We start from the raw sequence: 13,099 nt of genomic DNA, 5'->3' as shown, positions 1-13,099 counted from the left end.
GCCACCAACACCACCATAGATACTGATAGCCACCAACACCACCATAGAGACTGATAGCCACCAACACCACCATAGAGACTGATAGCCACCAACACCACCATAGAGACTGATAGCCACCAACACCACCATAGAGAGACTGATAGCCACCAACACCACCATAGAGAGAATGATAGCCACCAACACCACCATAGAGACTGATAGCCACCAACACCACCATAGAGACTGATAGCCACCAACACCACCATAGAGACTGATAGCCACCAACACCACCATAGAGACTGATAGCCACCAACACCACCATAGAGACTGATAGCCACCAACACCACCATAGAGACTGATAGCCACCAACACCACCATAGAGAGACTGATAGCCACCAACACCACCATAGAGACTGATAGCCACCAACACCACCATAGAGAGACTGATAGCCACAAACACCACCATAGAGAGACTGATAAGCACCAACACCACCATAGAGACTGATAGCCACCAACACCACCATAGAGAGACTGATCGCCACCAACACCACCATAGACTGACAGCCACCAACACCACCATAGAGAGACTGATAGCCACCAACACCACCATAGAGAGACTGATAGCCACCAACACCACCATAGAGAGACTGATAGCCACCAACACCACCATAGAGAGACTGATAAGCACCAACACCACCATAGAGACTGATAGCCACCAACACCACCATAGAGACTGATAGCCACCAACACCACCATAGAGAGAATGATAGCCACCAACACCACCATAGAGACTGATAGCCACCAACACCACCATAGAGACTGATAGCCACCAACACCACCATAGAGACTGATAGCCACCAACACCACCATAGAGACTGATAGCCACCAACACCACCATAGAGACTGATAGCCACCAACACCACCATAGAGAGACTGATAGCCACCAACACCACCATAGAGAGACTGATAAGCACCAACACCACCATAGAGACTGATAGCCACCAACACCACCATAGAGAGACTGATCGCCACCAACACCACCATAGACTGATAGCCACCAACACCACCATAGAGAGACTGATAGCCACCAACACCACCATAGAGAGACTGATAGCCACCAACACCACCATAGAGACTGATAGCCACCAACACCACCATAGAGAGACTGATAGCCACCAACACCACCATAGAGACTGATAGCCACCAACACCACCATAGATACTGATAGCTACCAACACCACCATAGAGACTGATAGCCACCAACACCACCATAGAGACTGATAGCCACCAACACCACCATAGATACTGATAGCCACCAACACCACCATAGAGACACTGATAGCCACCAACACCACCATAGAGAATGATAGCCACCAACACCACCATAGAGACTGATAGCCACCAACACCACCATAGAGACTGATAGCCACCAACACCACCATAGAGAGACTGATAGCCACCAACACCACCATAGAGACTGATAGCCACCAACACCACCATAGAGAGACTGATAGCCACCAACACCACCATAGAGACTGATAGCCACCAACACCACCATAGAGAGACTGATAGCCACCAACACCACCATAGAGAGACTGATAAGCACCAACACCACCATAGAGACTGATAGCCACCAACACCACCATAGAGACTGATAGCCACCAACACCACCATAGAGAGACTGATAAGCACCAACACCACCATAGAGACTGATAGCCACCAACACCACCATAGAGAGACTGATAGCCACCAACACCACCATAGAGAGACTGATAGCCACCAACACCACCATAGAGACTGATAGCCACCAACACCACCATAGAGACTGATAGCCACCAACACCACCATAGAGAGACTGATAGCCACCAACACCACCATAGAGACTGATAGCCACCAACACCACCATAGAGAATGATAGCCACCAACACCACCATAGAGACTGATAGCCACCAACACCACCATAGAGACTGATAGCCACCAACACCACCATAGAGACTGATAGCCACCAACACCACCATAGAGACTGATAGACACCAACACCACCATAGAGACTGATAGCCACCAACACCACCATAGAGACTGATAGCTACCAACACCACCATAGAGAGACTGATAAGCACCAACACCACCATAGAGACTGATAGCCACCAACACCACCATAGATACTGATAGCTACCAACACCACCATAGAGAGACGGATAGCTACCAACACCACCATAGAGAGAATGATAGCCACCAACACCACCATAGAGACTAATAGACACAAGTGGTGTTGGTGGCTTAGTTTTTTAAAAATCAATAGTTACATATCGGGATATTATTTGACAATATTGCAATATTTTTGTGCTAGTTGGCTCTACCTGCAACAGAATTCCAGTATTGTTCCTTCATAGCTTGTTCTCCATTTTCTTTTTAAATAGGGAGCCAATTTGTTTTCAGTACTTTTCTTTCCATGACTGATCAAAACGAATGGCTCTCTCCTGTCCCTCTGCAGCAGACATATGGTGAGCAATATGTTTGGAACATCGAATCGCAATACATATAGAATCGTGAGAATCGCAATACATAACGTATCGGCACCTAAGTATCGTGATAATATCGTACCGTTAGGTCCCTGGCGATTCCCAGCCCTACTGACAGCTGTCTGTTGTTAATGTAGGTGTAATAACATTGACAGCCAACACCATAAAGACAGAAGGTGTCTTCTGTTAGTTAGTTAGGCAGAGTCATTGACAATAACAATCACAAGGTGCTCTTCATCCAGATTCTCCAAAGTCCTGCGTGCGCTCTGGAGGAACTGCTGGGAGAAGTCACAGGGGGGGAAGGCGTACAGCATGCCCCCCTTTCCCCCCTCCTTAGCCCCGCCCACAGGTAGACTGATCACTCCTGCAGCCTCCTTGTTTCTCAGGTAGGTGACCAGGTGACGGAGGAGTCTGATCTGTAGGCCTGGTTCAGGTGGAGGGGCCTCACGGTCGATGGGGCCCTGAAGGGCCAGGAGAACAGCATAGCCCTCGGAGCCACCATGCTTGATCCTCCTGGTGACTTCGTCCAGCCTGGTCTGGTCCATCCTCAGTCGCTGGGCGATCTTCAGCTGGGTCAGTTTCCCCTTCGCCTGGTGGTCCTTCATGACGGAGTGGAAGAACCCGGAGCCTCCCTCTAGAAGGTGCATGTTAGTGGGGAAGCAGGAGTTCTTCAGGGTGAAGTGACCGTGCCAGACTTTGGTGAGGGTGGTGGCACACTCCGAAAACATGCTGGGTGTTCTGGGGTCAGTTTTAGACGTGTCAGAGGTGTGGTTTATGTCGCTGGCCCGGTGGTTGCGTTCACGGTCCTTCTCTCTGTCCCCGCCAGTCTTCTTGTGGCGGTCCCGGCTGGAGGATGTCTCGTGGCCGTCCTGGCCAACCCGGTCCTCGTTGGAGTGGCGGCTGCTGTCAGGGCTCTGTCCCCTGGGCTCGGTCGTAGAGTCTGGGGCCCGGACCCTGGCTCTGTCTGGGCTGTCCTCTGGAGAAGCTGGCCCTGCTCCCCCTCCTCTCACCTTGGACCTGCCTCTCTCCTTCTCCAGAGAGGGCCAGTCTAGGGATAGGGACCTGCGTCTGCGTCTCTCCGCTCCAGCCCGCTCTGCGTCCCTCTCCTTCAGCCAGCGGTCTCTGCTTCGGCTCCGGGCTGCCCGGTCCCCTCGGCCACCACGGGACCCCCCAAATGCTTCACCCCCCCTGCACTCCAGGCTATTTGTTGGGGAGGTGAACTCTCTGTCCCCCCTGTCCCTGTCCAGCAGAGCTCTCTCGCTCTCCCGCTGGGTGAACAGGGCATGGGAGGGGGGCGAGCGGTCTCGGGCGCGTAGCTCTCTCTCCAGGCTGCGGTCGCGGTGCCTCAGCAGGTCCAGATGGGCAGGCAGGGGCACGGGGGGCTGGTACCCCGTTGGGTAGCTACGAGGCAGGGGCTCCTCAGCCTTGGCAAAGTCCACCCTCAGCCTCCTCTCTGGGCCTCCCAGGGGGAACCCTCTCATCTGGGTGCATGCGGCCTGGGAGGCATCCAGGCTCTCATACTGAATGTAGGCAAAACTGTCCCCTTTCACATAGTCTATGTTCCGGATGCTGCCAAAGCGGTCAAACTCTCGGGCCAGGGCTGCCAGGGAATTGCTGGGTCCCAGCCCCCCTACCCAGAGTCTGGTGGTAGGGTTAGCTTTACCATAGCCTATCTTCACCGGGTTCCCGCCAATCACACGGCCCTGCATGGCTATCTTGGCCCTGTGAGCCATGTCTAAGTTCTGGAACTTGAGGAAAGCGTATGCTCCCCCCTGACCACGCGCCGGGCGTTTAATCACAACTTCCTCGATGACGCCGTACTTGTCGAAGCCTCTCCTCAGCTCGCCCTCGGTGACGTTGTGATCCAGGTTGCCGATGAACAGGTTCCTGCACGCCCGCGCGTCATCCTCAGGTTTTATGTCATCATGCTCAGGTACCGGCAGCCTGTATGGCCGTCCCCTCTCGTCTAACATCCCATAGTAATCTAAGATCCTCTCCCTCTCTCTGCTCAGTCCCAGCCCCTCTACAGGGTAGTGTCTCGGTGGTCGGATATCTCTGATACTACTAACTCCAGCGCAGGGGGAGAGGGACCTTTGTCTATAAGAGGGATATGGGGCGCCATGGATGGGGACATAACCCACATCCGGCGGCGTGCAGCTGCGACGCCGGACGTACATGGGCTCTACTTTGAGGGGGCGGTCATAGAGTACAAACCTGGTTTTGGCATGCCTGGCCTCTTTAGCGTCCTCCGGGTGTCGGAAATTCACGTAGGCGACCCGGCCTAGCTCTGGAGTGTGGGATAGTTTCACACTGACGTCCCCGAACTTTTTAAACTCGTGAAACAGTCCGTCTTCAACGTGCTCGTCAGATAGTACCGAGCCGAGATTGCTAATGAGCAACGATTTGTATTCCAGAGTCCCCCCCGCTCCCCCCCGGGGACTCAGTAGTTCGGCTGCGGCTTTGCCTTTAGGCAGGGCGGCTGTAGTCCGGAGAGGAGTTCGGCCGAGGTCGTGGTGTTGTTGTCGGTGGTGGAGGGGGTCTCCGGCGGCCCCGCGCTCCTCCCGAAGCCGTGTCTTTTCTCGTTCCCTGCTCCTGCTCCGAGCATGTTGCCTCCCGCTTTCAGCGAGCAGCAAAGCAAGCGGTGGGGGCGGCAGGTCCTCTCTCCGTGCCCCGTCCCGGTCCCGCTCTCTTTCCCGTATTCGTTTCGCTAAAGCCCTACTAGGACTGGAGTCCCTCCCGGCCTGTCGCTTCATTTTCAAAGGATGCCCAAACTTTTTAGCTAGCTAGCTAGCCAGCCAATGTCTGCAGAAAAAATCCGGTCTGGAAGCAAATTCCTCCGTTTTGGGAGACGTTGCACATAAACGGACGTTAGTAACTTGTAACAAATGTTGCGACTCTGCATATATTCCGAAATAAAAAGATAAACGCGTTTAAAAACATATTAGAATCAGTGAACCTGTATCAACTCCGCCATCTTGGACAAAAGGAATGTGCGCGTTCCGCCAATGGGAGGGGTTTGAGTCGACGTAGCCGCAGGGCTAGTGACGTCATGTGGATCGCAGATAACCCTAACATTAGTTTTGAAAATATGTGACACAAATTAGATCATTTACAAAGAACTTGTATAATACGTGCCATGGAAACTAGAAATAACAAATGGTGAATAGAAAATGTTTCACATGCATTTTGAATAATACTGAACAAATATATAAACGCAACATGCAACAATGTCATTGATTAGACAGATTACAGTTCATATGAAGAAATCAGTCAATTGAAATAAATTAACTAGGCCCTAAACTATAGATTTCACATTACTGGGAATACAGATATGCTTCTGTTGGTCACAGACACCTTTAAAAAAAAATGGGCCTCGTGATCTTGTCAAGGTATTTTTGTGCATTCAAATTGCCATCGATAAAATGCAATTGTGTTCGTTGTCCATAGCTTATGCCTGCCCATACCATAACCCCACCGCCACCATGAGGCACTCTGTTCACAACGTTGACATCAGCAAACCGCTCACCCACATGACACCATACACGTGGTCTGCGGTTCTACTGCCAAATTCTCTAAAACTTTGAAGGTGGCTTATGGTAGAGAAAGGAACATTAAATTATCTGGCAACAGCTCTGGTGGACATTCCTGCAGTCAGCATACCAATTGCACACTCTCTCAAAACTTAAGACATCTGTGGCATTGTGTTGTGTGACAAAACTGAACATTTTAGGCCCGTGTAGCTCAGTTCGTAGAGCATGGCGCTTGCAACACCAGGGTTGCGGGTTTGATTCCCACAGGGGGCCAGTATGAAAATGTATGCACTCACTAACTGCAAGTCGCTCTGGATAAGTGCGTCTGCTAAATGACTAAAATGTAATTTTAGAGTGGCCTTTTACAGCACAAGGTGCACCTGTGTAATGATCATGCCGTTTAATCAGCTTGTTGATATGCCACACCTGTCAGGTTGATGGATTACCTTGGCAAAGGAGAAATGTTGACTAACAGGGATGTAAACAAATTTGTGCACAACATTTGAAAGAAATAAGCTTTTTGTGCACATGGAAAATTTCAGGGATCTTTTATTTCAGCTCATGAAACCAACACTTTACATGTTGCATTTATATTTTTTGTTCAGTAAAAAAAATACTCATGCCAAGTTAGACATTTATGACCATGTGTGATAATACTACCAGCATTGCTTATTAAAACACCATGACTTCTGACACCTGGTTTTCATATTTTAATGAAAAAGTATAGCACGGTTGTAATAAACATCAGGTCTTAGATGAAAGGTTGTGTGAAAGAACAGCAAATATCCTTTTATTTTATCTGCTCTTCCTCCATCCCTCCTCTTTTATATATTTCAGGGGTGGCCAAGCTTATTCGTAGAGGGTTAATGACATTGTGGGTGCAGGTATAATCAAGGTCTCGATTTGCAGACTGATGATTAGTCGATACGTAGAATCAGGTGTCTTACTACACCTACTGTCTAGGATCTTCTGCATATAAGCTTGTCCAGCCCCCGTTATATTTGATTATACTGTTATTAATTAAGTCAAATTAAAAAGTACATCCCTTCAAAAAGGGAACTAAGGTCATGTACAGACTGTCGGGTGGTTCATATACCGCACAGCGAACATTACCCACCACAAAATACCCTCTCAGGACCACCAAGGCCCCCTTCCCCAGGGCCTGTATAAACAAAGGCTACATCCTAAATGACACCATATTCCCCATAGGGCTCTGGTCAAAGATAGTGCACTATATAGGGACTAGGGTGCAATTTGGGATCCATCCAAAGTGTCTCAGAGTAGGAGTGCTGATCTAGGATTAGATTTGGCATTTAGATCAAAGAATAAGTAAGATTACATGGACGGGGGGGGGGCCCTGATCCTAGATCAGCACTCCTACTCTTGAGATGCTTGATACAATCCCAGGTCTGTACCCCCTCTCCCTCTGGTTACAGTTCTCTCCGTGCTTTGGCTTCGTTGGGGGCGTACTTGGGCATGAGTTCATTGATCTTGCGGATGAAGTCGGACTTCTCGGCACAGCCTTTGCACGACTCTCCCCACTCCTCCAGGATCTTCTTCAAGTCTTTCACCTTCAGCTTCTTCAGATCCACCGTGCTCAGGTCCACCTGTTTGTCTGCAGAGGGGAGAGAGAGAGAGAGAAGGTAATGATTCCATACTTGTAAAAGAGTATGGATTCGTAACTTCACTCCTCAGCCTGAAAATGTCTCCACTCGCGTTTGCCGAACTGCTTTTCGGTGGTGTAAGTGGCTAAGAATAGGAGGGATTTCAGGAGGGTGGTCAAGTGTCTGTGTGGTAGAGGATTCAAGATGGAGGAAGGAGGCTACTGTTAAGAAAGCACACACAGTGACGCCTGTTATATACACATGACTGTAAGTCACTTTGGATAAAAGCGTCTGCTAAATGGCATATTATTATTATTATTATATACACAAACATTAATTGTCTCTTAGCAGGTGCTGATATCAAATGATGTTCACTAAAAAAGGTTAAACAAGACTCTGCATTCTATGCTGTGTGATTAACTGACATGGGAGCATACCGTAGAATACAGTGTGCAGAGTCTCTTCACCTTTCCGGAAGAGAGGTCAAATTACACTTAGGCAATAATAAGACTGCCAAACCCCCAACAGTCAGGTACGGTGATGACATTTAAAATAGGTCCTCACCTGTGTTTGTGTATGTAAATAACTTGTAATACGCAGGAGGAGGGGGTTGGAAATAGCCACAGGCCTACATTGTACAATGTTTTTTTGACTAAGCATGATCCACAAACAATTATCTAATGGTATTGTGACAGTTGTAAAGAAAATAATTTATTATAAGCATTGTGATGAGTCCCACGTGAAAGAGGCTAAACTATGGGAACAAATAAGGGACAAAAAAAGAAGGAGAAATGTGGACTATTAAGCAGGGTTTAGCGGTCATAGAAACATGTGGAATTGAGGGATGCTAACATACTTTGTATAGTATACATTCTATCTGCTACATCATTATGTTACACACATCATAAGTGTGGGTCGGTACTGTAGCATTGATTTAACTTACAAATAACTGCATACTAAGTCATATAAAAATGGGTCTACATTTTGTTTTCTTACCGTATTTCAGTTCACAGATCTGACTGTCCTTTTTCTTCAGTTTCTCACAGATCTTGTCTACTGGTGTGTGGTAACTCAGGGGCTTGGAGATCTCATTGAGAATTTTGGTGGCTGCATCATTTGTTCCACCAATGTAGTAACACTAGGGTACAGAAGGAAGAAAATAACATCAATGAATCAACAACAAATCCAGTGGATAATCTGGATAGGACACAATGTAACTACTTATCGACTAGACTTCCATTAAACTAAACAAACAAAGATATTAGCCTAAATCACGTACAAAGCGATTTTCCTTGCCCTTGGTGTCTTTGCAGGTTTTGACGAGGGCCTTCTCGATGTCTGCGCTGGTGAATTTCACGTCGTTGTCTTGCAATGACTGGTAGAACCTTCCCAGGAAGCTCACGCACACTGAAAGGGAGGAAACAACACAAACAAGGAATGATCGGGTGGTCCTATGTAGCTCAGCTGGTAGAGCATGGCGCTTGTAACGCCAGGGTAGTGGGTTCAATCCCCGGGACCACCCATACACAAAAATGTATGCACGCATGACTGTAAATCGCTTTGGATTAAAGTGTCTGCCTAATGGCATATTATTATTATTATCATTACATTAGAGATGGCATGACTTGTAATGCATTCCTTTCTATATCCTTTTCTAATAGAACATTTGGCTAATCTGATGGTATACAAGAAATAGGTAACTCCAGCAATACCATATACATACGTTTTTACAACTCTGAGACTTCTATGGTCAGTCTGTCCTATGTTACAGTAGGTTATCCACACGTTATATAGCCCAACACCCTAGATAAACCTGACCAATTCAGAGTAAAGTATCAGTTATCCCATCTAACAGAGAAACAACAGCTTGACATAGGAGCATATTACCTCATAAACAGAAACCACAGGCAATATCTGGCAAGGTCCTAATGAGCAATTAAGTATGACTCTTAATTGACAGGTACTAGTTACCTAGGTAGCTAGACACAGCCAGCTGCAATACTTCTCTGCACACAAACATATATTTAGGAGCGCATTGAAAGACATATTTCCATTTAATGAATTGCAGCTAGCCAACTTCTAGGCTATTTGGCGAAGAATCATTGTCAATGCATGGAATTGTAGGTTGCCATAAAACTTAACTACGACTAGTTAAGTAGCTAGCTATATCCATAGCGACAGTGATGTAAATATCAGACAATCCAACCCACCTTCACACTCCCCATCTTTCAAAGCGTCGCTAATGCTCGGTACCAAAGCCAGCGCTGCGAGGGCGACCGACAAACTACTCAAACACAACATTTTAAGACGAATAGCTAACTTAATTTATTTCAGCTAGATGTAGCTACCTAAACGTTACGATATAAAACTACCTCTCTAGCGAAAAAAAATTACAGCTACACATGAGCAGCCAGAGTCGACGCCGGTAAAGTGAGCACGCAATGTCCGGATTCTGCGAAGCTTCCTGCTGAACACGTCAACCTACGAAGGCTTCCCATTGGCTGTCCTTTCACTCTCTAGAACGCGATTGGTTCGTTCCCTGCAACGCAATGCACGTTTCTCTGATTGGACACGTGTTCTTCATTTCCGGGGACGTCGTCCAGTTGGCGCCATTCGATTGGATTAGAGCTCTGTACCTTTCATTACCGCACTTCTCAAGTCATTTCAGATGGAAACATCTAGAACAGAGACACACTGCTCTTTACCGCTGTCTGTGTCAATAGCTATACATTTAAGGCTACTTTGATTACAGGGTCCCCAACTACATTATCAGCCACGGGACGATTTTTTTTCATGAATGGATGGTCGGGGGGGCCGGAACATAATTACAAATAATTTGTACACTTGCAAATTGACCCCAAGAAGCCCAAACGGATAGTATTTGACAAAAACATAATTATTTCAAACCTTAATGACATTGGGATACGATCACATATAATGTATATATTTATACATGGGAATACTTGAGAACAGATTTGAGAAATTAAAATCACTTGGAGCTGAATTCCTGGTGTTTTTACAGTATTTTATGTCCAACAAGGAAAATGCTAAACAAACAAAACAATACAAAAACTGGTTACGCCAGTTGCTTTATTAATTGGCTAATTAGTTTGATTTACAGAAGGTTTACTGTAGAATAGAATAGAAAGCACAACATGGTGTCCTCTGGCCAATTTTAGTGATCAAATTACCTTTAGAAATGACCTTATTCTACGAGAACTACATATAGTTCACTGGTTTCCCATCCCTATTACTACTGATAAATAATTACAAGATGAAACATCAATGAGCCAATAAAACAAAGATCTTTAATGTTAAGCATTATTATTAATAATAAATGAATTCCACATCACAGTAGTTGAAGTGAGTAGGAAAAACGTGTGTTTGTATTTACATCTAAAATCTACATCACAGTTGATTCATGCTAACACAATATATACAATAAATTACTTTTAGAGTAATTAAAGGATTTTCGTATTCCGTAAGAGCCGTAGTAGTAGCTGACTGTCCAGATTTGTCTGATCTTCGATTAAAAATACAAAAAAATAATCAAAAATAATTAAGCAAAATTAAAAGTCGTCCAAATTTTTTTGTATGTTTGTCAAATTTTGTAGGTTTTAAAAACACATTTACATCAGAAAGTACAAGGCAGACAATTAATAATCACAATCTATACATGGCCCTTTTTAACCTTATGAACCCACAGCATCGTCATGACTACTTACAGATGAGAGAGAGAGAGAAGAGTCTGACGAGGTGGTCTGGGGAAAAACAACTGCAATGATTTCAAAACTGTTTTGTAACCGCCATTTGTAGAAATAAAATAAATTGGGAGGCTTTGCATAAGTCATACGCATAATGTGTTCCTAAATATCATTTTGGCTCTGCTCATATAGAGAGAAATAATGACTATTCATGAGTATGTAAAATTATACATTTTAGTCATTTAGCAGACGCTCTTATCCAGAGCGACTTACAGGAGCAATTAGGGTTAAGTGCCTTACTCAAGGTCACAGACAGATTTTTCACCTAGTCGGCTCGGGGATTAGAACCAGCGACCTTTCGGTTACTGGCACAACGCTCTTAACCACTAAGCTACCTGCCGCCCCATGTAAAATTATATATATTTTTTTTAATGAAAAGTTACATGGAAAACATGAGGGGGAATTCCTGCTATTTCAACAACATTGCTCACAGAGATATAGTTGCTAATTAAAACTAACTAATGGAGTTGCACTGGCTTCTGCCATCCGTGGAGGACACACTATCTAATCAAATCAATTATGCAGACTATCAGTAGTTACTATATTAACACTATTATATCCTCTTACACTTAGAATCATGATTAGTGTCAGTAGATTAGGAGTGCCAGCAGGCCGGGAGGTAAAGTGGTGAACCTGCAGATGAGGGAGGGTGTGAGAGCACCTCTTTGCTGACTATGTTAAGGGGGCTGATTAACCCCTCTGCTTGTATGAGCCTGGAAGGGAGCCAGCTGGCGGTGTCTGTCTGTCTGAGTCCCTCTCTCTCTCTCTCACAACCAGTGAATAACCTTCTAGGTGCATGCACTTTCACCACTCCCTCCCTTCCTTCCTTCCATCATCACAAAGAGTACAATCACCACGTAACGGACACAAAACAACCTAGACGGACAGTAGTGGTGTGACCTTGTTTTGACATGTTTCAAGTGTTATAGGGGGGTTAATAAATACTCAATATCATCCTTATGTATGACATTGTTATATATGCTACACAGAAGCATTAGAAAATAAATTAAATTCAGTAGATTAATTTCAAAATAAAAGTCTGTCTACATTAGGAGACATGCACCTATACCCCATTACTTAGACAAGTATATACCGATTGTAGCCATGTCCCTTCTGTACATGATAGAATCTCTCACTGTAAAGGAGGACACGAGAACCTGACAACAGGAGGACACGAGAACCTGACAACAGGAGGACACGAGAACCTGACAACAGGAGGACACGGAACCTGACAACAGGAGGACACGGGAACCTGACAACAGGAGGACACGGGAACCTGACAACAGGAGGACACGAGAACCTGACAACAGGAGGACACGGGAACCTGACAACAGGAGGACACGAGAACCTGACAACAGGAGGACACGGGAACCTGACAACAGGAGGACACGGGAACCTGACAACAGGAGGACACGAGAACCTGACAACAGGAGGACACGGGAACCTGACAACAGGAGGACACGGGAACCTGACAACAGGAGGACACGGGAACCTGACAACAGGAGGACACGAGAACCTGACAACAGGAGGACACGGGAACCTGACAACAGGAGGACACGGGAACCTGACAACAGGAGGACACGGGAACCTGACAACAGGAGGACACGAGAACCTGACAACAGGAGGACACGAGAACCTGACAACAGGAGGACACGATAACCTGACAACAGGAGGACACGAGAACCTGACAACAGGAGGAC

The 13,099-nt window shown here is 46.2% G+C and overlaps 2 protein-coding genes across 2 annotated transcripts; both read right to left on the bottom strand.

The window, feature by feature from the left end:
• Positions 1 to 2,510: 2,510 nt before the first annotated feature.
• On the bottom strand, positions 2,511 to 5,481 carry LOC121574706 (putative RNA-binding protein 15B). The gene has a single exon (XM_041887253.2). It carries the CDS (start codon positions 5,252 to 5,254, stop codon positions 2,696 to 2,698), a length of 2,559 nt encoding a protein of 852 aa, XP_041743187.1. The 5' UTR covers positions 5,255 to 5,481; the 3' UTR covers positions 2,511 to 2,695.
• Positions 5,482 to 6,726: 1,245 nt separating this feature from the next.
• Positions 6,727 to 10,077, bottom strand: LOC121575770 (mesencephalic astrocyte-derived neurotrophic factor). The gene is made up of 4 exons (XM_041889065.2): positions 9,846 to 10,077; positions 8,915 to 9,042; positions 8,632 to 8,773; positions 6,727 to 7,646 (listed from the first exon to the last, which is right to left on the bottom strand). Exons 1-4 carry the CDS (start codon positions 9,934 to 9,936, stop codon positions 7,462 to 7,464), a joined length of 546 nt encoding a protein of 181 aa, XP_041744999.1. The 5' UTR covers positions 9,937 to 10,077; the 3' UTR covers positions 6,727 to 7,461.
• Positions 10,078 to 13,099: the final 3,022 nt, after the last annotated feature.

Source organism: Coregonus clupeaformis, unplaced genomic scaffold (assembly GCF_020615455.1).
Source record: "Coregonus clupeaformis isolate EN_2021a unplaced genomic scaffold, ASM2061545v1 scaf0123, whole genome shotgun sequence".
Taxonomy (NCBI): domain Eukaryota; kingdom Metazoa; phylum Chordata; class Actinopteri; order Salmoniformes; family Salmonidae; genus Coregonus; species Coregonus clupeaformis.
This window is presented reverse-complemented; position numbering and strand designations above follow the sequence as displayed.

What these genes read in the sequence shown, in the direction of transcription:
- LOC121574706 (XM_041887253.2), bottom strand. Translation starts at nt 5,254, where the DNA reads ATGAAGCGACAGGCCGGGAGGGACTCCAGTCCTAGTAGGGCTTTAGCG.
- LOC121575770 (XM_041889065.2), bottom strand. Translation starts at nt 9,936, where the DNA reads ATGTTGTGTTTGAGTAGTTTGTCGGTCGCCCTCGCAGCGCTGGCTTTG. An exon ending in AGGGCAAGGAAAATCGCTTT is followed by an intron (nt 8,774 to 8,914) that starts GTACGTGATTTA and finishes TCTGTACCCTAG; the next exon opens with TGTTACTACATTGGTGGAAC. An exon ending in GATCTGTGAACTGAAATACG is followed by an intron (nt 7,647 to 8,631) that starts GTAAGAAAACAA and finishes TCCCCTCTGCAG; the next exon opens with ACAAACAGGTGGACCTGAGC.